Below are 25,516 nucleotides of genomic sequence, written 5' to 3'. Positions count from 1 at the left end.
GGGGGGACACCGGGGTTGCTGGGCAGACAAGTAGCCCCGAACGTCCCCAGCCATGCTGCTGTGGGTGGTCTGGGCCTCAGGCTGGGGGTTCCGGTGGCCGTTCCAGGGTGCACAGGTCAATGGTTTGGCCTCTGGGCACAGCTTGGCACCTGCTCCTTGTCACTAGGCTGCTCCTTTCCCAGCTTGCAGTTAATGGCCAAGACCTGGCAGCCAGGGCAGCCCCAGCTCCCCCTTTATGTGAGGGGGGCAGGTGGGGTGTGCCAACACCCCGGGGATGCCCTCGTTCACCCCCAAAACATCAGCCTTGCTGGGCTTGGCTAGGGGGTGTGAGGGGTGGCATCTGGGGACTGATGGGGGGTGGGTACCTCGTAGCTGTCGAGACCTGTCCTCTTGGTGGGGATGTGGGCTTTGCTGTGTCTGAGCTGCTGCTCTCCAGGGACTTGGGGAAATGACGAGAATGTTCCAGCATCCCAGACGGCTCTCCCATGGGCAGACCTGGCCTGCAGGCAGACGCTGAGAGCTGACCCCGGGAGCTCGCGCTCTGGCTGTCTTCACTGGTTCCTGTGGCAGTGTCTACAGGAAAAAAATGTCTTTGAGGGATGGGAGTGCTTGGAGGGGACTGGGGATCCTGCACTTGCCAGGAACGCTAGGACCCATGAGGCGTCAGGTCCTGCCCCTCTGACTCCTGAGCCCCAGTGGAACCTGGCTTTGTTGTGGACACCCTGGGGAGTGGGCTTTAAGGGAAGCATCCCCCCTGCACGTGCACGTGCACGCAACTGGGGAGCCAGAAGTCAGAGACTCCCAGAGGGGCAGCTGTGACTCTGGTTCCAGCCCTGCCCAGAAACCTTCCCGAGGGAAGTCACCTGCACTCTTGTCCTGGGGTGCAGAACGCCGGGAGGTGTCACTATGAAGAGTGGGTTGGGAGTCCCGCCTGGCAGAGTGGGAAGCTGGGGGGCACCGTGGAGCAAGCCGGCTCAGGGGCTCCTCTGACCACAAGAATGCAATCCCATGAGGGCTGCCTGCAGGGATGTGGGAGTTAGGACCCCAGAGCGGAGGGCCACCCTGGAGGCTCTGCCTGCTGAGTGAGCTCAGCACTCCCTCTGCCTCAGACCCTTCCTTTGGCCTGGCAACTTCTAGATTCTTGGGGCAGAAAGGGAGTGGGGAGCAAAACCCAAGAGGGCAGGGTTAAGTATTTTCCTTCCAAGCCTCCTGCCCCGTGTGGTCTCCCTACATGGGGGACCGTGTCTCTGAGGCTTCCCTCTGTGAGCTGCTGGGGAGGCCCTTGGGGGCCTCAGCTCTAGGCTGAGTCCCAGTAGTTAAGGGTGCTCTGGCTCCCGGCTGGACCTCAGGGCCTTAGCTAAGCAAGTCCAGCCCTGATCCTAGAGGCCTGAGGCCCCGTTACTGACGGAGCTTTGGTTCTGCTTCCTAGGGGCCGTGGGAAGTGAGGCTGGCTGACAGGCAGCTCTGGGGCCTGTTGGCCCTGTGTCTGAGGTCAGGGCTGCCCTGGTTCAAATGTAGAGGAAGACCCATCTGTGGGCTGGGATGATAGACCTTGTCCAGAGCTGCTTTGGCCTCAGGCTTGACTCCTGCCCATGATGGTACAGCCCCAGGACCGCCGACCCCCCAGCCCTCCCCCAGGAAAATCTTGGGGACCGTCCCCACCTGGGGGCCCCAGGCAGATGCCATTTGGAGGCTCGGCGGGCCAAGCCGGCAGGTTCCCCTTCCCTGGGAACTTTCTCTTCCTGGACCCTGGCTGATGTTCTCGGAGCCCTGTAATGGGCCACTTGAGTGGACCCTTTCCCCCCGAAAGGCGCTGAGGCTCAGAGACCTCCGAGGCTTGGGCTGAGGGGTGCGAGCTATCAACCTGCTTTGCCACAGCCTCAGCCTCCTCCCGCTCCAAGGCCCTGTGCTTCGCGGCCTCCCCAGCTCAGACTGGGCCTGTCACCACGGACAGCTTCTTTCTGCGCTGCCCCTCCCCTTGCTGCCGCTGTCCCGCTGCCCTGCCGTCCCGCCGCCCTGCAGCCCTGCCCCGCCACCCCGCTGCCCTGCCCCGCCGGCCTCACTAACCTGTAATTGTTTGTGTTTTGCAGGCAGTTTCTTGATTCGGACATGCCTAGGTATCATTTGTGCCCCTTGGTTTTATTTTGGCCTCTTTCCTTCCCCAGCCCCACACCCTGACATTTATTTTCAGCTTTTTGGATTTCTTCTACACTTGCTCCCCTTTCCCTCCTGTTTCTCCATCTTCTTTGGTTTTATTTCCTTGGAATCCTTTTTTGATTTTCTTTGTTGCTTCCTCTCCTCACCCCACCCCTCCCTCCTGGCTGAGTTCCTTCTGCCCGTCCTCTTGATTTTGGCTGCTTCAGTAGTTTCCTGCCCCTCCGGAGACCCTGGCCAGCCTCCTGCTCCTGCCCCCAGCCTTGCCCGCCCCATGCTGACCCCGCCCCTGCCGGAGCCGGAGCAGGCGCCCCCCGCATGCAGGCTGGCCAGCACCAGCCCCACCCCTTGTAAGGTGAAAGAGAAAAGAGGGAGAGAGGGGCTGTGGTGGGCCCAGGACGGGAGGGCGGACGAGAACCAGCCCTGCCAGGGACCTCCATGCTCCACACCTTCCAGCCTGAGCATCAGCCCCTCACCTGGCTGGGCTGGGGGCTCCAGCTCCGCTCTTGGCCTTGACTGCCACACACCCTGGATGGCAGGGGGTGGGCAGTAAAGTAAGTTGTGAAGGGCCCAGCCGGTCTCTGTCCGAACCCCCCGAGGCAGGGGCTCCTGGGTGGGGGCTGCCTCCCCGACTTGAGTGAGGTCCCTGAGCAGGCCCACTGGGTGCCAGGATCAGTGAGGCCCCAGGGGCAGACAGCCTCAAAGTCCCTAATCAAGACCGTCCGTGAGACTCGAGTCTGTTCTGAGCAGAGGGTCAAGGTCATGTCCTTCTGGGTCCTGTGGACGGTGGTCAGAGTGCTGTGGGGGTGGTCCTGCAGGTCAGCTGTTTTGAAAGATGAATGAGCATTCAGAAGGTTTTCAGCAAATGTGTGAGCCTTTCAGCTGCCTGGGGGGTGGGGGGGGGGTGCCTGTTCCTTCTGTGGGAGGAGCCCCAGGGTGGTGTGGGTGGCACCACAGGCCTGTCTGAGTCACGCTGTGAGGGTCACTGTGAACAGGCCCTGGGCCCCACAGGCTGTGGCTCCTGCTGGTGTGACCCCGAAAGCATGCGCACACGTGTATCTGTGTGGTGGACACAGTTTGTGGACACTCTGTTTCCAGAGGTTGTTGTTCGCCCTCCCTGGGGTCCCTGTCAAGGGAACACATGTGGCGGTGGCTGCTTCTGAACAGGGAGCATAGACGTGCAGGCCCAGAGCAGGGAGGGGGCCTGGTAGGGACCTGGGCCGGCCAAGGCCGTCGTCCTGCTCTCAGAAAGCTCTGGGCCCAGAGCCCCTTGCTCGGACGCATCTGCTGGACAGGACCCATGTCAAGAGCTGTTTCCTTGATGAATAGAAGGTTCCAATCCCCTCAGTGTGATAGCTTGGTGCGGGAAGGGGGGGGATGTGCATGTTCTGTTCAAGTTTGCGTTTGTATAGCTAGCTCTGTAGGATAGAGGGGTGCTCACTGGTCCTCGAACCCCCAACTCCACACCTGCAACTTATGCCTCCAGGAAGCTCCTAGGTAAAATGGGGACAATACTGCATAGCCAGGAAGAGGTACCATGGAAGGAATGGGCACTGATTTTCCTTTTCAGCCGCCCAATTTCATGAGGCCCTCACCCCTGCGCCTGAGCAGAGTCCAGACCCCCAGTCCCAGATGAGGGCTCATCGGCCCCAGTGGGCTTGGCCTGAAAGAGGAGGCCCAGGGCATGTGGGGCAGTGGGGGTCAGAGCCCCTGCCTCCTTCACGGGGCCCAGCCCTGTGGGGCAGGAACCACTGTGGGGACGGTCCTGGGAATGAGTGGACAGAGGGGTGTGGTCCAGGGAGGGTCTCGCCCTAGATGTGTGGACTGGGGCAGCCTGGCTGTGCCCTTGGCTGGCAGTGCCCTTGGCTGTCTGTGTGAGTGTGGACAGGTGGCGGAAGCTTCTGGAACCTCGTTTTCCTTCCGTCCTCAGAAAGGGGATAATTTAACCCCTGCTTGAAGTTGCTGTGGCAGAAATGAGGTGACAAAAATCTATTAGCTGGGAGGCTTCCACACAACTGTGTGAATGTGGGTCACGTGGTCATTCTGTCCCTCATCCCCTCACCTGTCAGTCCTCATTCCCTCACCCCCTCAGCCCCTCACCTCTTATCTCCTCATCCCTCACCCCTAGCTCCTCACCCTCATCCCCTCACCCGCTCATCCTCTTACCTAGCCACTTACCCCTCACCCCTTCATTCCCACACCTCCTGACCCCTCACCCTTTTATCCCCAGATCTCCTCACCTCACATCCCTCTTCTTCACCTCTCACTCCTGCACCCCATCCCTTTATCCCTTCACCCCTCATCCCCTTTCCCCCTTATCCCCTTACCCCAACCACTCATTTCACCCCTTCCTTCCCTCATCCCCTCAGAACTCACTCTTCATTCCCTCATCCCCTCATCCCCTAATTCCCATCCCCACCCCTTCACCCCTTCATCCCCTACCCCTTTCATTCCCTCACCCATTAACCCCTTATCCCCTCACCCCTCCACCCCCTCACTCCCTCACCCCCTCCGTCCCTTCATTCTTCCACCCCTCACCCCATCCCCGCATTCCTTTATCCCCTCGCCCCCATCCTTTCACCACTTCACCGCTTCACCGCTTCATCCCCGACCCCCTTCATTCCCTCACCCCTTTGCTTCTCACCCCCTCCTTCCCTCACCCCCTCACCCCTTCACCTCCTCACCTCCTCAGTCTCTCAATCCTCTTACTTCTTCATTCCCTCTGGGTCTGAGGACTCTCCAGCTGCACAGTGCATGAGGCCGCTAAGCCGTGCACAGGACTGCAGTGGGCACAGCAGAATCCCTTTCCCCTTGCCTGCCCGTTAACCCACCGTGGCTGTGATGCTCGTCCCAAGTGCTGGGTACAAGTCACCACACAGTTGTCGGAAGGTGCATCAATGGGCTGTGTGCAGCTGGCATCCCGTGAGGAACGACCAGGTGCCGCTGTTGGGTGGGTGAGGCGGGGGATGACCCTCTGCCTGCCCCTGAGCTCCGCAGGGATACAGCGGGCACACAGTCCATTAGATCAGGCCAGGCCAACGCAGGGGGCTCCCATGTCACCCTCCAAGGGGACATGAAACACCCACAACTGTTGTGGTGGCGGGGACGGCCATTGAAGCTTGCTGGGCAAGAATCAGCATGAAAAAAACATTTCACAGCCTATGACATATTCTTTGTCAACACAACTTTGTAATGCGTTTTCAGGTTTCCCCTGTGGGTCCTCACTTGTCTGAGGATTGAACTCTAAGTCCTGGAGCTGAGTTGGGGGGTGGTCCTGTTTCTGGCCCCCCGCTGTCCAAGCCCTGTGGCTGGGGCATCAACACAGACCCCCTCCCCACCCACCCCTGCTGGTCAGAGGGAGATATTGGCTGGCAGCCCCTGTAGGGGGCTCGGAGGAGGGGAGCCTCTGTCCTGATTCCTGCAGTCTACCACGGAAAGAGGAAGGGTCCTGCGGGAACTCCTAGGGCTCTTCCCTTGGGGAAGCAGAGCCCTGCCTGCTGCTGGGTGTCCTGGAGAAGGGCTCAGGCCTGGGAGCTGTGGGCAGGGCCTCCCTGGGTCAGGGACACTCGGGTCCCGGCCTGACATGGATCTGGATCCGAAGGGTCGGCAGGGTGGGCCAAGACTGTGGTGAGGCGCCAGAGTGAGCCCAGGCACTTTGCTCACGACACAACCTGCCCCCATGTTTCCACCTCAGTGGGTCTCGGGTGGGGTCTGGGAATCCGCAGTGCTTCTGACCCAGGGACCCCTCGTTTGGCTGGCACATTTCTCCTGAGAGTGTATCTGCGGGACTGGCTGGGTGTCCCAAGTGGGAGTTGAGGGAGGGGTGCTCCCTTCCTGGGGTGACTTGATGGCCAGAGAGGTCCCGAGAGTCCTGTGTCTGCTCCCGAGTGGGGGTCCTGGTGTAGTAGCCCTGACTCCGTCTGGCTGTCTCCGTGATGGGGGACAGTGATCCCCGGTCCCATGCTGTGTCCCGCAGCCTTGCACCCTTCAGGGCTGTGAAGGTCCCAAGCAGGCAAGCTGGCTCTCGGTCACCCCTCCCCGCCCTAAGCATTCCTGCTGGCGTCTGGTGAGACCTCCTTCTGCAGAGGCCCCGGGGGCTCGCGAGTGCTGCTGACAACCCTTCCTGTCTGGGGCTCCAGGTTCTGACCCCCCTGACTGTGCGGATGCATGGCTGGCTGTAAGCCAGGGGCCGGTCTACAGGAGGGCTGCCTGGGGTTGAAGGCTGACTAGGGCTTTGAGAACAGCCTGTGAGCAGCGTCATGGCTGAGCCAGGTCAGACCCCAGCCATCTTGGTGCCTGGGGAACGGCTTAGTGGAAGGCGCCTCCTAAGCTGTGTACATGGGCCCAAGGGGGACCCCCACCCACTGCCCGGCCCCACCTCAACACACAAGACCCACAGGTTTAGGTTTTCAAGGGGTTTTGGGTCTCAGCAAGAGCCACATCCCAACATGACTGAGGCCCTCTTGGCCAAGAGCATCTCCGAGGGGCCTCGGTGAGTGAGTCTCGTGTGGAGGTGCCGCTCATTTCTCCTACGGTCCCGGCCAGTTGTGGCAGAGTCCATCTGGTCCTGGGGTGAGGGCTGCTACCGGGCCCTAATGTTTTGGCCACCCTCACTGGGCTGGCTCCAGTTCCGTTGGTATGTCCCACCCAAGGGTGAAGGGCTCCTGACGAGATGGGGGTCCAGCTCTTGGTGTCTGACTAGGAGCCTGCCCTAGGAGGGCCAGGTCTTCCCGAAAGACAAATAGAGAGTGCACACCAATGTAAGAGAGCCCTGCTGATCCCCAGAGCACCAGCAGTGGGTCAGAAACCAGCAGCATCCTTTAATGACATTGAGGAAGGTGGACAGGGGACGGGCAGCGAGGGTTTGGGGCTGGCTGGCCGCCCCGGGTAGGAGGCCCTCAGGCTGGCCTTTCCCAGTGTGTGGTCAGGGCCCCTTGGAGGTGAGGACTAGTAACAAGAATTAGTAAGAATAATCCCATCTGGGCCCTGCCCTCAGCACCTCGGATGAGCTCCTTCAACCCATAGGACATCTCCATGAGGCAGGGATGGTGACTGCCAGCGGTTGGTCCAGGAAGCAGGGTACAGAGGTGTCTGGTGATGGCCAGAGGTCACACAGCTGTGCCACGGCATTTGTCTGGCCTGGGCTGCGTTGGACCTCTGGCTCTCCCCGAGGGCCTGGCCCACGGGGACTAGGGCGCTTGGGGGCCCCTGGGACGGAGGCGTCCCTCTAGGGGTCGGTCACGGGTCCATGGGTACCTGCCTGGTCCTGCTGGGCACGGACTCAAAGCTCTGGCTGCAGATTCGGGGACTGGGGGTCGGAGAGGGCTCCCGACGCTGCCCCGTGAGCCGCCCGGGCAGTTGGCGGATATGGCGCACTCCCCCGCTCACTGTGGGTTAGCTTGTACCCGGCCACGTGACGGGGCTCGTTCTGACGTGTCCATCTCTTCTGTGTGTACGTGTGTGTCCTGGCTGCCTCCACCTTTAGCATTTCATTCGGAAATGACACTAGGTACAGCTCACTTTTCTCTTCCGCACTCGCTTGGTCTGTCCTTTTCTGCTTTTCAATTTCCTTTCTCCCCGCGCTCTCTACCAGTCTGGTCACCCCGCTGTCCTCATGGCCCTTCCTCTGGATCGTTGTCTTTGGTGACGTGTGTGTATGTGTGTGACAGCGGCCCTGCCCCATCCTGCTGCTTTGCCCCGTGTCCCTGGAGTGTGCCCTGGAGAGCCAGGAGGCCGCAGGCATGGGCTGCAAGCTGGCGTGGCCTTGCCCCTCCTGGTGGCCCTCTGTACTCCCAGGCTGGGCCAGCCTCTTCAGGGGGTGGTCTGGCTGTGCTGGGGCGTGTGCCGCTGTCTGTCCGCAGTCTGTGCTGAAGTGTGTCTCAGCTGTGTCTTTGAGGATGCTTGGATGGAAACGGGGCATGGCTGGGTGCTGAGTGGTGCTGGCCGGGGCTCGCGGAGTGGCTCGTGGAGTGGCCGCACTCTGGACTGAGGCAAATTCCCTGCCTCACAGAGGATCCTCAGATGGGCACCCTGCCTAAGTAAGAGTCTAGGAGCTCTGCCATTGGGCAGTGGACAAGGAGAGCCTGCTCCGGAGTGGAGACACTGAAGACTAACGTCCTGGCCCCCTGGGGACCCCTTATGCTGCCCTCAGAGGGCCTTCTGGGCCACGGGCGTCTGCTCTGCTCACTTTCTTCTGGGGTTAGAGATGGGGACGGGGGAAGAGCCCACTGCCTGCTCAGTGCTAAATGGAGAGGAGCCTGGCTGTGGGGGGTGTGTGGTGATGCCATCTGCCATGGGCCACCCTGGCTTCCACTCCAAGCATCCTCCCCCAAGGGGAGGAGGTGGGCCACAGGGTTTTGGCCAACCCGGGCAGGTTGACCCCTCCTTACTCAGACAGGGCAGGAGGGGGTGGTCTCCATTCTGCCCTCTCCCCATCTCTCACCCCTCTGTCCGCCTCCACCTCCCCTCTTCTCCCGCCCTCTCTTCCCCTTTTTTGCCATGTCCCAGCCCACGGGCCTCCCTCCCTCCCTTCCTTCTCAGCCCTCTCTGGCCCCCACTCCCATTCCTGCCTTAGAGCCAGCGCTGTGGGCTGCCCCGCCCGTCCATGCCCAGGGGAAAACCCCTCCAGCTCGAGTAAGGAGGAGTCTGTTCTCCACACCGCCCGGGCTGCTCTCCCTGTGGCGGCCCTCATGTCTCTGTCTGTGTTTGTCCATCTGCATGTCCCCAACCCACAAGCCCAGCCTGTGGGCCGCCATGTTTTACCTTGTCTCTGCTTCCTTCCAGGACCTTCTACCAGTTCGAGGCTGCGTGGGACAGCTCCATGCATAACTCTCTCCTGCTCAACCGGGTCACCCCGTACCGAGAGAAGATCTACATGACTGTCTCAGCTTACATCGAGGTGAGAGATTCCTGAAGTTGCTCACCAAGGGGCAGGGAGGGTGCTCAGTGGCCCTGGACAAGCCCAGATGCCCCTATGTCTTCTTTGAGGACTTGTCAAGTTCTCGTTTGATTTCCTTACTTTCCAAGGCGCCTCCTACTCACCGCAGGGTGCGGCTTTGCCCTGGGACTGCAGGACGCTCCTTCCAGGCTCCACGTGGGCTGGAAATAGGCGCCCCCAGTCTTGGGCTGCACCCTCCCTGTGAAGCACAGAGGTGGTGGGGCGGGGGAGTGGCTGAGAGCAGGGGTATTGCCAGGTGGGGGCACTACTGAGGAATAAGGAGGCTCGGGGGAGGTAAAGGCACCCCCTGCCCTCTGGGCCTGAAACTCCAGCTATGCCATGGGGACCCACTTTCCTGCCTCTTGGGATGCTGGTTTGTTGGGGAGACGCTGCCGGTCTGGCCCAGTAAGGTCCCAGTGCGCACGGGCTTCGTCGGGGTGCTGTTGAGCTTCGGGAAAACAGAAGAGCCTGCGTCAAGAGACGCAGCCTGTCGGCACCCGGGGAAGTCACGGAAAGGAGAACGTGGGTGCAGAACTGGGATCTGTTTCAACCCTCACAGGCGTTTCGGGAGTGTGTCGCCTGATCCCATGGCCAGGCGGCTGGGGCCTGTGTCTAGGATCCTCGGGGTCCCCGGCACCAACACCCAGCCACCTGCAGCCCAGGGAGGTGGGATCCTGGCTTTCTCCCAGGAGTCAGCTGCAGGGAGCAGAGACCTCCCGCCTGGGTCTGGTGCCATGCCAGGGGACCATGGAGGTCTGAGGCTGCTGACCAGTGGCTTGTGAGCCCCCCAAAGATGGTTAGAGGGGCTCTGGTGCCTGGGTCCTGTGGGGATGCTCCTGTGCCTGAGCCCTTGCCCTGGGCCCCATGGCAGATGGAGAACTGCACCCAGCCAGCGGTCATCACCAAGGACTTCTGCATGGTCTTCTACTCTCGGGACGCCAAGCTGCCTGCTTCGCGCTCCATCCGAAACCTGTTTGGCAGTGGGAGCCTGCGGGCCTCGGAGAGGTGAGCCTTCGGTGGAAGTGGTGGGGGGTTGCACAGGGAGCAGCTGGGAGAGGCGAGCCTGCAGTGGGGATGGTGGGGGGCTGCATGGGAAGTGGCTGGGAGAGGCGAGCCTACAGTGGGGGTGGCGGGGGCTGGGGTGCTGCTGTGTGGACACTCTATGGGGAGTGGCTGGGTGTGCCCGGCAGAGGCTCAAGTGACTGGCCAGCTGCAGACCATCCCAGATGAAAAGGTAGACCAGCCACTCTCCTAACCGTTCCCCTGCCCTGGGACCCTCTCGTGGGTGGTCTTGGAGCCCAGCTCCACCCCCATGGCTGGGAGACCTCCTCCCCAGGGAACTCGGGGATCATGTCAGCAGGATGGGGGGGGCTGGGTTGGAAAAAGGGCACTCTGGACAGAACCTCTTGCCTCCTGGAGGCTGGCAGCACCTGAGGGAGTAGAATGTCAGGCCCGGGACCAGCCATCCCCTCTTGCCCTCTGACCAGTCCCTGCATTCCTGGGGTATCGGGGTGATGGACAGGACCGTCAAGGCAGTGAGGAGGGGGCTTTGTCCCAGAAGCGGAGACCACCACAGGTGCTGGGCCTCCTGTGCTCACCTCCTTCCCACGCTGTCTTGTGGGCCCCAGTGTGCAGGACACCTGGGGCACAGACAGGAGGGTGGAGTGTGGGGTTCAGGACTTAGTGGCCTCAGGCTGGCTATGACCCAGGCATCCGGGGGTCACCCAGAGGGGATGGGCTACTGCCTGCCGGCTGGGCCTGCCTCCATGACAAGGTTGGCAGTGTGCACTCAGCAAAATGGGGCCTGGAGAGGTCTGGGATGCGGACTCCCCAACAAACCTATCCATATGGGCTGTAGCCCAGGGACCCCATGCAAGGCCACCCAGAAGGGCATGCAGTTGGACTTGTTTCCAGTGTGCATTGGACAGGCCCTTGCTGGGCCTGGTGTCCACACGTCCTCTCTCTGCTCCCCACAGCAACCGCGTGACGGGCGTCTATGAGCTCAGCCTGTGCCACGTGGCTGATGCAGGCAGCCCAGGTAGGCCTCTGCCCTGCTCTCTCTGAAGGGGGTGGGGGCACTTTGTCAGGGAGTCGGGGTTCTCTGGGGTCACTCAGATCACCTCAGCTAAGCTGCAGTTTGGGGGGGCCCTCCCTTTTGAGACTCAAGTGCTAACATTTGAACTTGCAGGGTTGTCCCAAGAGGCCAGAGGACAGTGAGGGGAGAGGCAGCACTGGGGGCTGGATGACTTCTGTGGGCATGGCGCTCCCAGGGGGACCAGACTCCCTCTGTGGATAAATCCCCACCCTAAGCCCAAGGCCTAGAGCCAGGGCGGGAATGTGGTCAGCCCAGGGTCCCCTTTGTAGGGATGCAGCGGCGGCGAAGGCGAGTGCTGGATACATCTGTGGCCTATGTCCGGGGCGAGGAGAACCTGGCGGGCTGGCGGCCCCGGAGCGACAGTCTCATCCTGGACCACCAATGGGAGCTGGAGAAGCTGAGCCTGCTGCAGGAGGTGAGCTCGTGTGCTGTGGGCATGGACAGCCCAGGCCGCAGGTGCATGTGGGAAGCAGGGCGCTGGGAGGATGCTGCAGCAGGGGTAAACTGTCCCTCCACTCACTGTGAGCACAGACGTGGGGGACGCGGATGCTGGACGGAGGGTGGCCGGATGGCTGGGCTGAGTCCCATCAGCAGCACAGCCCATGGGGAGACAGTGGGTAGGCTCTCGAGTCCACATGACCCTGGGGTGCAGCGGCTGAGCCATGTCCCGCCTCCTGCAGGTGGAGAAGACCAGGCATTACCTGCTGCTGCGGGAGAAGCTGGAGACCACCCAGCGGCCCGGCCCCGAGGCACCATCCCCTGCCTCCAGTGAGGACTCCGGGTCCCACGGCTCATCCAGCCCCTCCTCCCCACTCTCTGCTGAGGGCCGGCCGTCCCCTGTGGAGGCTCCCAACGAGAGGCAACGGGAGCTGGCCGTCAAGGTAGCTCAGGCAGCACTGCCCTGACTGTGGTCCCTGCAGGGCTCTGGGGACTCAGCCTTGTCCTATTAGGGCAGGAGCTGGGACAAGGAGGGTCCATAGAGGCCCTTTGCCTGCCGCTCACTCCACATATGTTGGAATTTGGCAGCCTTTTACAGCTTCCTCCCCCAAGCAGTGATCTGCTTCCTTGAATACCTGTGCTGATGGGGAGTTCACCCCTCTCTCCAGAGCTGGCTCCTTGGGTAGCTTGATGGGCCACTGGGAATACCTCTTAGGCTGGGCAATGCTGTCCCCCCAATCTTTGCCCTGGGCCCGGGGCCTGCTCCCAGAGGCTTCCCTGGCTCACTCATCACCTTGGAGGCTGGAGCCACTGTGTCCAGGCCTTCAGCCAGTCCTCCACATCCAGGGGCCGTGCTGCAGTCGAGCCAGGTCTGGGGCACCACCCCCAACTGGACATTTGCTCTCGTTACAGTGTTTACGCCTCCTCACGCACACGTTCAACAGAGAGTACACCCACAGCCATGTCTGCGTCAGCGCGAGCGAGAGCAAGGTAGGCAGCAAGGGGCTGTCCGCAGGGCTTTCGTCTCCAAGAACAGTTCTCACCCCCGTCCAGAGAAGGAAATAAGGGTTTTCTTAGAAACATACTCTCAGAGCCCAAAGGAGCACCTCCTAGCCAAGGGCCTGGTCTGGTCTGTGTGTGGGGTCCGTGGAGCCCTGGGGCCTTCAGGGCGAACCAGGGCTAGGCCCATCCAGGACCCTCCCTGCTGCCTCCAGCCCGGCCCTCAGCTGCCTCTGTCCTGGGTGCTCGGGCCCCAGCCCTGGAGCTGTCTTCCCCTACCAAAGGGGCCACTCATGCCGCCCCGCCCACCCTGGCACAGAGCCCACCATGCATAGCCCTCTTGCAGCCTGGCCTTCCTGCTTTGCACTAGCCTCACCCTCTGCCTGGAAGGGCCTTTCCCTGAGGCTCCTGGACTGCCCATCCTACAGTCGGGGCTCCAAGACTACACGGCGGCAGAGCCTTCTCTGACCTGGATGTGGTCCCTGCTCCCTCCTTGGAGTGCAGCTGTTACAAGTCCCTCCTGAGGCCAGACAGAGCCCACAGCCCGGGGAAGGGCAGGCTGGGAGAGGTTCAAGGGAGGCTGGGAAGGGGGTCTGGCCTGCCATTGGAGTGGGGGGTGCCCTAAATGGAGGTAAAACATGAGCCAAGGTGCAGAGATTAGCCACTGTGGGGGCGTCCACACCCCGTCTGCCCCATGAAAGGCTCACTCTCTCCACAGCTCTCTGAGATGTCTGTCACCCTGCTCCGGGACCCCTCCATGTCACCTCTGGGCGCAGCCACGCTCACGCCCTCCTCCACCTGCCCCTCTCTGGTTGAAGGGCGGTACGGAGCTGCAGAGCTGAGGTGAGTGCAGACCCCAAAGAAGTTGGCAGGGCTACAAACCAGCTGAGGACGGTGTGGCTGCCGCTTTGGTGCAGAGCATGGGGATGGGGTGGGGCAACAGTGACCCGGGAAGGCCGCACATAGCTGGGCAGGGCGGGGCGCGGGGGGGGGGGGCGGTCCACCCTGCACCCTTGACCGGCATGGCCCCTAGCTGCTCTCCAGTCGTCTGACTCTCCCAAGGACGTTTTCGGCTGAAGCACTGATTTCTAGTGTCATGGGGACTAATGCTGAATGGATCAAATGGCACAAAACCAAAAACCCTTTCAGGGGGATGGGCTCACACAATACTCAGTAGGATAGAAGGTGAGCCCCGTGGCAGTGGCCGCAATGCCCGGCCATATACCCGGCCGTCTGCCCCGTTCCCCCAGCCATGCTAGCACTGCCCACACCTGAGCCCTTACATTTTATATCCTTCAAGGTGTCCACATTTCATCCAAGCCCTCTGGGCCTCCCCAGAGATGGGCCTCCCTGGCCATGGGTCAGACTTTTTGGACCCAGCAAGCCCCAGTGCAGAGGGCCCCTGAAGACAAGACAGCCCGGGCTCCACGGGCCATCTGGGGAGAGGGACCGCTTTCACGAGGGCGGGGGACAGAAGGTGCCATGGGACGGGCGGGGCACCCTGGTGCAGCCCTGGAATCGGGTAGCCTGGGCCCTCCAGCCCCAGCTGTGGGTGCGTCTGGGTGGACAGATCCTGACAGGTACTCATGGCAACCTAAGGGGGTAATGCAGGGGGTGGGAGGAAGCCACCAAGATGGTGGCCTGGCCTGGCCAGGGCGTCTCCTCGCAGGAAGGCAGAGGCTTGGCTTTGTTTTCCCAGGACCCCTCAGCCCTGCTCCCGGCCGGCCAGCCCAGATGCCGAGCCTGTGCCAGAGGCAGATTCGAAGAAGCTTCCCTCCCCGGCTCGGGCAACAGAGGCAGAAAAGGAGCCCCAGCGCCTGCTGGTTCCTGACATCCAGGAGATCCGGGTCAGGTATGTGGGGGGCCCCCAAACAGGGGTGCTTCTGAGGCCCCACCCAGCCAGCTCTGTCCCCACAGCTCCATGCGAGGGAGACAGGCTGGGCACCCCAACCTTGGGCAGGGGTAGAGAAAGAGCAAGGAGGAGGCTGGACCAGTGCCAGGCCCGGGGCAGGGGACCTGATGGGTGCCCCTGCAGAACTCCGGTTTCCGTGCATCTGTGCGTCACTAGTCTGACACCTGTGTAGCCCCAAGAAGGCCACACTCTATGGGTCACGCTCACGTGACAGGGAATGACTGCTCGGGGCAGTGTCTGCTCTGTTTCACTTTCTCTGTTGTACAGATGGGGAAACTGAGGCTCAGAACTGGTGGTTCTGGTCTCTGACCACCCAGGTTGGGGTTCTGCCAGGCATCTCCCAGCACTTTGGCCCTGGCCGTTCTTGGGGGCCCCTGTCTGACCTTCCCAGTGGCCAGTACTGCCAGGGGCCTGGTGGTGGGTGGGGGGCCAGCGTGGGGACCCCCCTCCCCCGGGGCCAGGAGCACAGGAGCCAGCAGCTGTCCCTGCCCTGCAGCCCCATCGTGTCGAAGAAGGGCTACCTGCACTTCCTGGAGCCTCACACGGCAGGCTGGGCCAAGCGCTTTGTGGTCGTACGACGTCCCTATGCCTACCTATACAACAGCGACAAGGACTCCGTGGAGAGGTTTGTGCTCAACCTGTCCACCGCCCAGGTGGAGTACAGCGAGGACCAGCAGGCCATGCTCAAGGTGCGGCCCGGGAGATGGGATGGGTTTCCGGGCAGGCTGAGGCCTGCAAGCCGCCAGCAGGGCTCGGGGAGGGGGCTGGCCCTCCCTAGCCACCTAGTTCCCAGCGGGCCCTATTCTGGCTAGCTGCCACACCACAGCCCTAGTGTTCTGTCTCGCACAGCATCCTTCTGCCTCTCATGTTGGGGGTCCCCTCTGCCCACCCGTAGGGCTCCTCATCCCATGACAACCAGCCGTGATGGGCTGTGGTCCTTTGGGGCGGGGGAGCAGGCATTGACCCACTCCCATTCAGGAGAAGTCAATACCCTGTCCCCTTCTCCTGGGGCCACCCAGCCCCATGGGACAGGTCATGTAGTGGGCCTGGGAGTCCGGCCTTCCTGTCCCCTGGCTTTTCTCCTCTCGGAGTCAGCAGTGGCACTGGATGTGTGTGCCGGGGACCTCAACCCCTTCCTCTGGGAGCCTCAGTGCCCACTGGCTGATCTTTGATTCCCTGTGGTGGGCTTTGGGGACACAATCTCAGGCTGCTTCCCCACACTGTCCCCCACCACAAGGGCTCGGCCTTTAGCAGAGGAGGCCAGGCCCGGCAGCTAAGCCATGTCAAGGGGAAGGAACCTCATTTGTGGGGGTAGACACGTCTTCGGGGGGCACAGAGCAGTGGCAAGGTTGCCCTGGGGCGTGCAAGAGATAGGATGTCCTGACCGCAGACCCTTCTGTTAGGAGGCCACACCTGTCTGCGTCCGAATGGGCTGTGCAGGCCACGGAGAGTGGGGCAGCCTTCCTAGCTCTCTCCCGGGGGTCTTCTCTCCCGTGTCCTGCACCCCCCACCCCCGAGCTGCTCCAGCCGGGCCCCGGGAAGCACGACCCTGCATGCTGACTGGGATGGTGGGGAGGCCTCGCACCTTTTCACGGCCTCCTGCCTTCACAGACGCCCAACACGTTCGCTGTGTGCACGGAGCACCGCGGCATCCTGCTGCAGGCCAACAGTGACAAGGACATGCACGACTGGCTGTACGCCTTCAATCCTCTCCTGGCCGGCACCATACGGTATGGGCTGTCTTGGCAGTGCCTGCCCTGCTCCTTGGGCCTGAGGGAGCAGGTTTTGAAGACTTTAAAGCTTGTTTGGCTGTTGCTGCTGGTTAAGTGTTGTACTAGGGGGCCGTCCTTCTGTGGCTGGAAACATGACACACGGGCTCAGGTGAGCCCCACTCCCCTACACCCAGGCCTTCCAGAAGGCGGGGGCGCTGAGTCCCAGGGACAGGAGCTGGTCTCCGGGTGAGGGGAAGCAGAGGGGATGTCAGCCATGTGGAAGCTGGCATCCCGACCGTGGCATGTCTCCCGACCCTCCCGCAGGTCCAAGCTCTCCAGAAGGCGGTCTGCCCAGATGAGGGTGTGAGCCGGAGCCCTCTCGGACAGCCACAGGCCGGCCCCCCAAGCCCTCATCACCACCCGTCATGTCACCGCGCCCAGCCTGCCCCTACCAGCCAGCCAGCGAGTCCCCTCTTGGGGACCGCGTCGGGCCCCGTGAGCGCCACCTCTGGCCCGGGGACCTGCACCATACGACCTGTCCTGCTCCCAGCAGAGGCCATGTTTGTTCTTTGGTCTTTCCGAGCGTGCCCTGGGTGGGAAGAGCTGGGAGGTGCTGGAAAGGCAGAGGGCACAAGCCACAGGGGCATCGCTGCCGTTCTAATATTTTTTTAAGCATAGACAGACTTATAATTAATATACATTAGTTAGTGACATTGAAACGGTCCACTCAGAAATTAACTATAAGACTGTGTTCTATTTATAAGTATTTATTTCTAATGCCTTCACATAGATCTGTAGGATTCAGATGGACCCTGTCCCCCGCTTGCTCCCACTCACATCCCCCAGGGCTCATAGGGAAAGCCATGGTGAACAGGTATCCGCACAGGCCAGGCGCCTCCTGGTTGGCACCATGGGGCACGCCTGGCCAGGCCCGAGCGGGGGCTTCTCCCCAGCCACATGGGGGGGGAAGGCCTTCATCCCGGGTAGGGGGAGTGTGAGTGTCAGGGGACCTGGTGCCTGGATCCTGAGCTGCGCGGAGCGGGGCGTGCAGTCCTCCAGCAGGAAGTGGCATCCTATCACCCGGACAACAGCCTTGGAGATGCAGCTTTTCCCTGGGAGCATGTGGAGCAGAGGGAGACCGGGCAGACGGGCCCCTGGGCTGTGGGGCTCTCCCATCCGGGACTGCAGCTGGCGTCGTGTGTCCTGGCCGCCGACGTGCAGGTGGCTGGGGTTCAAGGTGGTCGGGCAGCCAGGGGCTTCAGGTGCTGCTTCTGCAGCTGCGGTGAGAAATGGGGTGAGCTCCAGGTCGTTCCTGGGAAGAAAGTGTGTGACCTCCCCCTTTACCCCAAGAGAAGAGTTTCTGAGAGTCCCGGGGTCAGGTGAGGGCAGCCGGCCGGCCACTGTCCTCAGGGAGGTGCTCCTGTCCTGCACCCAGGGGCTGTCCTCGTGCTGTTGGGAGTTCTTGTTCCAAGATCTACTTCCTTCTCTGTGCAGATGCCACACCCAAGGCCCAGCCCCCACAGGGCAAGGGTCGGCCCCAGGCTGAGAGTCTGGTCAGGCATCACACCCAGACCAGAAACACATCAAAGAGACTGCGGGGCCCGGGGGTCTTCAATGACCTGTTCCCACACTCAGATGGCCTCCTTCCAACTCAAGGAAAAACAGCAACCAAACCACAAAACCCCTGTCCCTGCCATGGCCCCCTGAGAGCAGGTTTCATTCAGAGTTCAAGGGGTTCCAGGACCAAGTTCGCGGCCAGCCGGTCTGTCCACACTGTTCTCTGCTGTCTTTACAGGCCCTGCGGGGCGTGGCTCACAGACCCCTCACCTCTTCACCCAGTTTGGATTACCATGTCACACCTGGTCAGAGGTTCCAAAGCCCGCCCCATCCAGCCTGGGCTGTCCCCGATAGACACCCACGTGACATGTGGACCCTATCTGCATTCTGTGCACCGAGGCTGGGAGGGTGTATAGCTGCATTCCTCCAGGGATGTGTGGGGTCAGCTCCCACACCGGATGAGAAGGTTCTAGTTGGGGGCGCTCCTTGGGGAAAGTTATTCAGGCCCCTTCAGTGCCACCTCGGATGTGGGACTAGGCTGGTGGGCACCTGACCTGAGCGGCCACTGGCAGTGGGGTGTGGCCCACCAGCCGCCCCAGCCCAGCCAGAAGCAGAGAGGCCAGCGTGCCTTCTAAACCCCCAGCTGCAGGCAGTGCCTCAGTGGCCCCTTTTGCTCTCTGCTCCCCGCCCCCACCACCAGTGCTTGGGAGGCACCCCTGGAGTAGTAGCTACTTCACTAGGATGCGTGTCCTGGAAGGCCACATCTGCAAGGCACAGGGCTCCGTAGCCTTCCTTGGAGGCACTGGATGAGTGCTCCCATCCAGACTGAAATCACACGTCATCCAGAAACCAGATGTTCCCAGGCCGAGACGCAGAGAGCAGGGGTGCGGCTTAGTCCAGAGCAGCACTTTTTCTGGCTTTTACGAGGGCCTGGAGGGCAGGGAGGAGGACCACAGAGGGCAGGGGCTGTGCTAAGGTGAGCTGGTTCCCAGGAGCCCCACGTGCCTGCAGGGAGCCCGGAGGTGCCCCGCCCTGGCCACAGCCCACTCAGGTCAGCCAGCCTGCAGCCGTGGCCTTGGATGGTCTGAGGCACTCGTACCCAGGACGCAGGTGTCTGAGGCCAGCCAACCTGCAGAGCACCTGCCTCGTGGGGCGGGCTGAAGGAAGGGGGCCTGCGCGAGGGTTTCTGGGAACCACCCCAAATTCGGGAGCCTCCACAGCCATGGAGGTTCCTCAAGGACTGTTTAATTTTGGCCTGATGCCCCTTGGCAGTTGCTGGAAGCCCTGGCCCTGTTGTCACAGCCAGACCCTCAGAGTGCTGGGGAGAGAAATCGGAGTCTGAAAAGCTGGTCTCTTCACGTCTGCCCTTGCCAGAAGCTACCCACATGTCATGTTAGGGGGCCAAGCATTTAGCAAACTGGGGTGTGGGCTTCACCTCTGTGACCCCGGGGGGCTGATCTGGGGGCCCCTGAGGGTCTGCCCATTGTGGGGGGCAGAGAGGAAGGTCAGACCTGACAATTTCCCACTAAGTGGGAAGAGACGGAAAGATCCAGAAAGCCAAGTCTCTGGGAGGTTTTTTGTTTTATTGCTTAATGCCACTCATTTTGGTTTGAGGGACAGCCATCCTCCCCTAGAGAAGCTCTCTGCCTCCTCCAGGGGAGGGTGAGCCCAGGAAGGGGGGGTGCTGGGCTCCATTGTGTCCAGGCCAGTCCCCGGGAGGGAGCTGAGAGGCTCCTGAGTTCTTTCCAAGTCATCACTCCTTCGGTGCCCGTGTCCCATTCACCCATCGCACACACACACACACACACACATACTCCCGGGCCCCGGGGGGCTGCAAGGAGGGGCCCTCCCTGAGGGGCAGGTGTGGTGAACACTCGGGGAGAGTTCCTGAATGCTGCCGGTCCAGGTGTGAGCGGGGTCAAGCTGCTGGTCCTCTGTCCGCTCTCTCCCGCTCAGGACTCCAGAAGGCGCCCTCCTCTTATCCCTGGGATCAGCAGAGGCTGTGGCTTCCTGTGGGCCTGCGCTTCCTGCCGCTCGCCGTCCCCTCAGCTTCCCCTAGCTTGTACATATGTGGTTGTGGCACACCCTGGGCCCCTGCCCTGTAACCACCATCCTGATGTAATGACTCTAGTTCCCTGACGTCCTAAACCTGAGTGTTAGGCTCTAGGCTCCTGTACTGTGTGTGTGCACTTAAGATTCTGTCCAATTAAGAAATAAATGTGGCTCCTTATGCAACACCAGACCTGCGGGCCTCCACAGTGGCTTTATTTGTGTGTGAAGTCTGTTGGATGAGGCTGGAAATGGCCGCTGGGCCAGATGTCCAGCACTGACCAGAGACAGCACCCACTGCTCACGGTGGGGAGGCAGGGTGTGGGGGGGTGCCGAGAGCCCAAGGGGTGTGAGGGACAAGATGATGTTTATCATGAAGGCGCCCACCTGTGTTCCTTGGTCACTGGCCACACCCACCCGCATTGTTCACGCACCCTTGGGCGCGCGGGCAGCCCCAAGCTTTCCATGTGGTCAGCATTACCCCATACCTGAACCAGACGAAGGTATTACAAGGAGATGAAACTACAGACCTTCAGGCTACATCCTCATAGAAAACAAATAAGTTCAAATCTTTCACCAAAGGGAAGCTAATGATGTGTAAAAAGGAAAATACTGTCATGACCGAGCGGAGTTTGTCCTGGGAAGGCAAGGTTGGTTCAAAAATGAATCTGGTGAGTCACATTAAATGAATTTAATTAATGAATCACATTAATGAATCACATTAAACAAACAAAAAATCACTCTCTCTGTGGATATAGAACAAGCAGCTGCCAAAATTTAATGCCCATGGCTAACTACACCTTTAGCCAATAAGGTCGTAGAAAAGACCAATGAGACGATAAAAACGTACGTGATCAATCAGAAGAAATGAAAAGTAAGGGCACAAAGAGCAGTTGGACAAGAAGAACATAAATACTCGGATAAGAGACTTCTGTGAAAATTGGTCCTTAGCGATGCCAACTGGAAACGGACCAAACATCCTGCTTCAGTTGGGAGAGACAACAGCGGTGTTTCGATAGAGAAGTATTTCACCAAGAACTGCTGACTGGAAATCCGAGGTATTTGGACAATGTCTACCTCATCATGGGACCACACAGTACAGGGCAAATGAACGAGAACAGCTGACGTCGATCGGGTTTCTGGATGAGCCGAGGAGGACCCCAGGGGGCTGCGATCGAGAACCAAGATCCAGGGTGTGGGGGGCATTTGTGAGGACCCCAGGGCCCCTTGCGTGCGACTCAGGGTGAAGGTGTTCATGTTGCGGACGCTCAGTTGCAAATGCGGGTGGGCACACAGGGAAGTGGGGCAATCGCGGGTGGGTGGGTGTTTAAACTGCAAATATCGGAGCTTGTGAGGACCAGCCGCCAGCCTTCTGTCTGGTGAGGCCATCTTTGCTGATCTAAAGTGCTCTCCCGAGACCCGGGCACAGTCCTGCACGGTGAGGCAACTGGTGGCGGTGGTGGCAACACCCAAGACGGAGCTTCTTCCTTCCTTCCCTCCTGACACCTACATTCCCTTACAGTGTGCTCGCCACAGGGGACCTGGGCTTCATGCCTGCTTCATCCGCCCTCGCTGGCTAAGCCACATCTTCCGAGAACCCACCCGCGGGAAGGTAGCTCTCAACTCAGTTGGACTTTCGTTCTGTCCTCTTCCCTCTGCCTGGAACAACCGTGTGATCAATCAATGTGTCTGGATAATGTTACTTATTGGTTCATCAGGAGACATTATTCTGTGTGCTATTGGCTTGGAAACTACCATCACTCTAAATTATAATTCCCACGGTGGGCCTGTGTTAAATAAATTATTGGCAAAGACGGATCCGTCTTTGAGCATAAATTTGCCTCAAAACATCCAGAACGTGGTCAAGTTCATGTGAAAATGACCTCAGTTCTTCAACAAATAAACTGTAGGATAAGAGTAAAAGAAATCTGAGGAAGAGACATCCAAGAGGCTCCTTATAGATTGATTTTCCTAAATGTCGAAAACATTAAGTCATCAACTCAGACTGTAGAGATCTTAGCAGCCACCATGCCTCATCCTAACGGAAAAAGCTGAATAAAACCAGAAGCAAGTTTTCTCACACCCATCAGAGAACTGAGGTCACTGGGCCGAACGTCACCCAGAATCGAAAGCAAGGAGCTCAGAGAGCCCCATCTGAGAGCTGCTTGTGGGTGCAGAAGCCGTCGTGGCCGGGGTGTGTGGGAACACCGGGATGGCAGCATTGACTCCGCATTGCTGGAGGCTGAGTGTGGCTCAGCTGGAGGTGAGGAACTCCTGGGGCTCGGACTTAGGGGGCCCTCACACTCCCATGGCTTTTATCAGAAGGAGCCCACGAAGTTCTCACTGAAGAGAGAAGAAAAATCCCCTCATGTCTCTAACAGGAGGAACAGCAGTGTAGTCCTTTTAGAATATGCCCAGAGCTTTCTCCATGACAAAGTCTTAGGGGACGGGGGTCAGGCTAGAAATAGAGGGGAACTTCCTCAACTCGGTAAAGAACATCTGTCAAAATCGTACAGCTGACGTCATACTTACTGGTGACAAACTGGAGGTTTCACCCCTTTGACTGAGCAGGGCAAGGAGGTCCTCTCACCAGTCCTATTCGACACCGTCCTAGAAATTCGAGGTGAAATAAGAGAAGAAGGGGCACGCAGATTGGGAAGGAAGAGAGAAAACTGTTTTTTGTTGCAGATGACAAGATCATCTGAAGAAAATCCTAAAGAATTGACCCAAAACCTCCTGGAACTAAGCAGAGATCCTAGCAAGGTCACAGGACTCAGAGACAATACATGAAAGTCACTTGCTTTCCTATTAACCAGCAATGAACAATTGGAATTCAAAATTTAAAAAAACAAAACAGCAGGGGTGCCTTGGGGTCTCAGTGGGTTAAGCCTCTGCCTTTGGTCAGGTCATGATCCCAGTGTCCTGGGATCAAACCCCACATCAGGCTCCCTGCTTGGTGGAGAACCTGCCTCCCACCACCCCCTTAGCCCCTCCCCCTCAGCCCCCCCTCCCCCTTCCCCCCCTCCCCCTCACTCTTGCTCTCTCTCTCAAATAAATAAAATCTTAAAAAAAATGGAATTGGATGAAAATACATGTGAAACAATTACAGGACAAGGGGCTTTATCAGGAGTATATATAGAATATGTGAAAAATCATTAGAACTCAATCAGAAAAAGTTAGATAAAATACAGAGGAGCAGAATGTGGCCATATTCAGTCACCGTTGGGGAGATGCAGTCGGGGCCACAGGGAGAAATGAGCAGTGGGCAGAAGCTGTGCTTCAGGCTTCACGGCCCAAATGCTGAAGATACTGTGCGTTACCAACACCCCCACCCTAGGCTCCTGGGCCACTGCCACCTTGGGGAACTAAGTTATCCCCTGCAGCAGTTAGAAGGAACTAAGTTATCCCCATCCAGCAGTTAGAAGGAACGAGCGCAGCCCACAGGCCCACACGAGGCCGCCAGACTCAGCAGCGTGACCATGGCATGCGACGGCCTGTGAGAACGCGGTGACAATAGACATCCAAGGAGAGGGCGCCCCGGCCGGCGGTGGGCTCAGCAGGAGGCCTGGGTATGGACTGTCCCTCTCCGCAATGGCCTCAGTTTTCTGGCTCTGTCCCTCTGTTGCACAGCATGGAAGGGGGCTCCTAGGGCCCGCTTTATCTAAGTTTTCGTTGAAAGTTACAAAGTATGTGGAATTATGAAATCAGTTCCCTGGATCTCCCAGCATGAGGCACTGCCGCACTCTAGCTGGGAGGCTCGCCTGTTCTCGGAGACACAGTTGTTGTGTCTGAAACCACATCCCTGTGTTCTCACGGGGCTGGGTCCCACCTGCGGGGGAGAGGAAGGGGGTGACTGTGTGCTCTCTGAGGGAGCCCCCGCTTCTCTGCTTCCAGACTCCAAGTCTCCATGGCTTGCCCCTACCTCTGAGGGGGCCAAGGTTGTGGAGAAGGATGGGATGGATCTCCCACCCCCCATATCCCCCACCCCATACCCCGCCCCCGCCGCTGGGCTGGAGTCTGGATGGTTGTCTGCCTTCCAGGAGGAGCAGCAGGTGGATTTCCTCTTGGGGTTAAACTCGCCCTTGTACCTCAGACACCTTCCCCACCTCTGGGAACATTCTGGACCTTGAGATCATGCTTCAGACCCTCTCTCCTGCACCTCAGTCCCCCACCTGCACAAAGTGGAGGGAGAGCCCTGGGGGCTGGAACAGTACAAACCAAGGGACTATCAGGGAGGCAGAGGGACAGGGGAGGTGAAAGATGGTTCTCCTGGAAAAGATGGAGCTCCCCTTAGGCTTCCTTGTAAACGTGCCCAGCCTGCTCCCAGTGGCCTGGGGTCCAGAGCAGGAGCACTGCTTGTATCACAGGGGCCTGCTGGGCCATCCTTCAAGGCTGCAGATGATAGGACCACTGGGGCATGGCCGGGACTTTTGCCACAGTCCGCCAGCTGTCGGGCCCTCTCAGGGGTCAGGCACTCTCAGGAACCCCTCCTCTTGGTGATGTCCTACTCTGCACCTTCTCCAGCAGCTGTGTTCAGCTGACTCCTTGGAAGGAAAGGCAGAGGATTTTGATAGGTGCTCCCACCTTCTCCTGAGGGGCAGGGGGCACAATAAGATGGGGAAGGGGTACAGGGCAGAAGTCAGGGTCTGCTGCTGGCCGTGGGGGTCCTCCCGGTGGCACAGGTGAGGGTAGGAGGGGCAGAGGTATCTCCTGTACCCCTGGTGGTGTCTAGACAGTGGAGTCTTTGCCGTGCAGAGCCCAGCCACTGTGCTCAGAGCCCACATCCATGGCTCTACCCGGCCAACTGCAGGCCTCAGGCATTGGGACACGGGGGAGAGGGATGAGGCACCTGTCCCCCACAGCTGATCTCTGCACCTCACTGCACCCACCGCCTCAGGCTGGCCCCCTGTGGCCCTTGGCGGTGCTGTACCCAGCAGTACCACACCTCTCCCAGCCTCTTTCCCTCTCTCCTCCCTCTCCTGGGGGACAGGGCTCAGGGCACAAGGCCCTCCTCAGCCTGGCAGCCCCTTCCCCTTGCAAGTTCCCCCCAACACCCCTTCCTGGAGTGGCCTCTGTGCTGTCCTTAGCCATTTCCCTGGGCCCATATGACCCCTCCACCAGGGCTTGGCTGCCCTTGAGGACCCAGTGTAGCTGCTTGATGTCTGCTCTTCCCTGAGCAAACTGCTGTCACTGTGGTGTGCCACAGACCTCCAGGCCCTGAGACCATGGACCCCTAGGTTTGTGTCTCTGAAGCCCGGTCAGTGTTGGGGACAGTCTCTGACAGTATCTCTGCCCTCAAGAACCATGCCCCACAGGGTGTCCCCAGGAGGTCTGTGCACAGGGAATCACTGCTCACGGAGGGAACAGGGTACGGGTCTTTTTTCCAAGGCCAATGCATTTGTGCGTCCATCAGGAGACACTTGAGCTGCTCACCAGCCAGGCTTGCTTAGAGATGCATTTTTATTTGTCTTTACTGCCAGTCAGAAAAATTAACGTGTGTGGTGTGGTGGGGCCACCTCTGCAGGTTCAGCTCCCCGAGGCGTCCCCAGCAGCCAGGCCGGAGCACCCAGGGCTCCCTCCCTCCCTCACATGGGAAGGCCCGGCCCAGCAGACAGCTGCCCACAGCACAGCAGAGCCGGAGATCCTCACCTGTTGGGGGGGGG

At 60.0% G+C, this 25,516-nt stretch overlaps 1 protein-coding gene across 27 annotated transcripts in view; it reads left to right on the top strand.

Moving 5' to 3' along the window:
• The window catches only part of KIF1A (kinesin family member 1A), a 91,178-nt gene extending 71,132 nt beyond the window's left edge, over positions 1-20,046 (top strand). For 9 of the 27 annotated variants that reach the window (XM_059393865.1, XM_059393862.1, XM_059393873.1 and 6 more), the window contains 13 exons: positions 2,091-2,117; positions 7,640-7,663; positions 8,938-9,052; positions 9,963-10,096; positions 11,068-11,129; positions 11,456-11,601; positions 11,867-12,067; positions 12,537-12,614; positions 13,342-13,466; positions 14,323-14,475; positions 15,032-15,224; positions 16,147-16,265; positions 16,572-20,046. In XM_059393865.1, coding sequence (XP_059249848.1) covers positions 2,091-2,117; positions 7,640-7,663; positions 8,938-9,052; positions 9,963-10,096; positions 11,068-11,129; positions 11,456-11,601; positions 11,867-12,067; positions 12,537-12,614; positions 13,342-13,466; positions 14,323-14,475; positions 15,032-15,224; positions 16,147-16,265; positions 16,572-16,614 — 1,420 coding nt within the window. In that variant the 3' untranslated portion in view covers positions 16,615-20,046. The remainder of the gene's footprint in view (positions 1-2,090; positions 2,118-7,639; positions 7,664-8,937; positions 9,053-9,962; positions 10,097-11,067; positions 11,130-11,455; positions 11,602-11,866; positions 12,068-12,536; positions 12,615-13,341; positions 13,467-14,322; positions 14,476-15,031; positions 15,225-16,146; positions 16,266-16,571) is intronic. The other 18 variants (XM_059393868.1, XM_059393889.1, XM_059393875.1 and 15 more) reach the window with 3 other exon arrangements.
• Positions 20,047-25,516: the final 5,470 nt, after the last annotated feature.

The sequence above is a fragment of the Mustela nigripes genome, chromosome 3, assembly GCF_022355385.1.
Source record: "Mustela nigripes isolate SB6536 chromosome 3, MUSNIG.SB6536, whole genome shotgun sequence".
In the NCBI taxonomy this organism is placed as follows: Eukaryota; Metazoa; Chordata; class Mammalia; order Carnivora; family Mustelidae; genus Mustela; species Mustela nigripes.
Note: the sequence above shows the minus strand (reverse complement) of the source record. Positions and strands in the feature narration are given on the sequence as shown.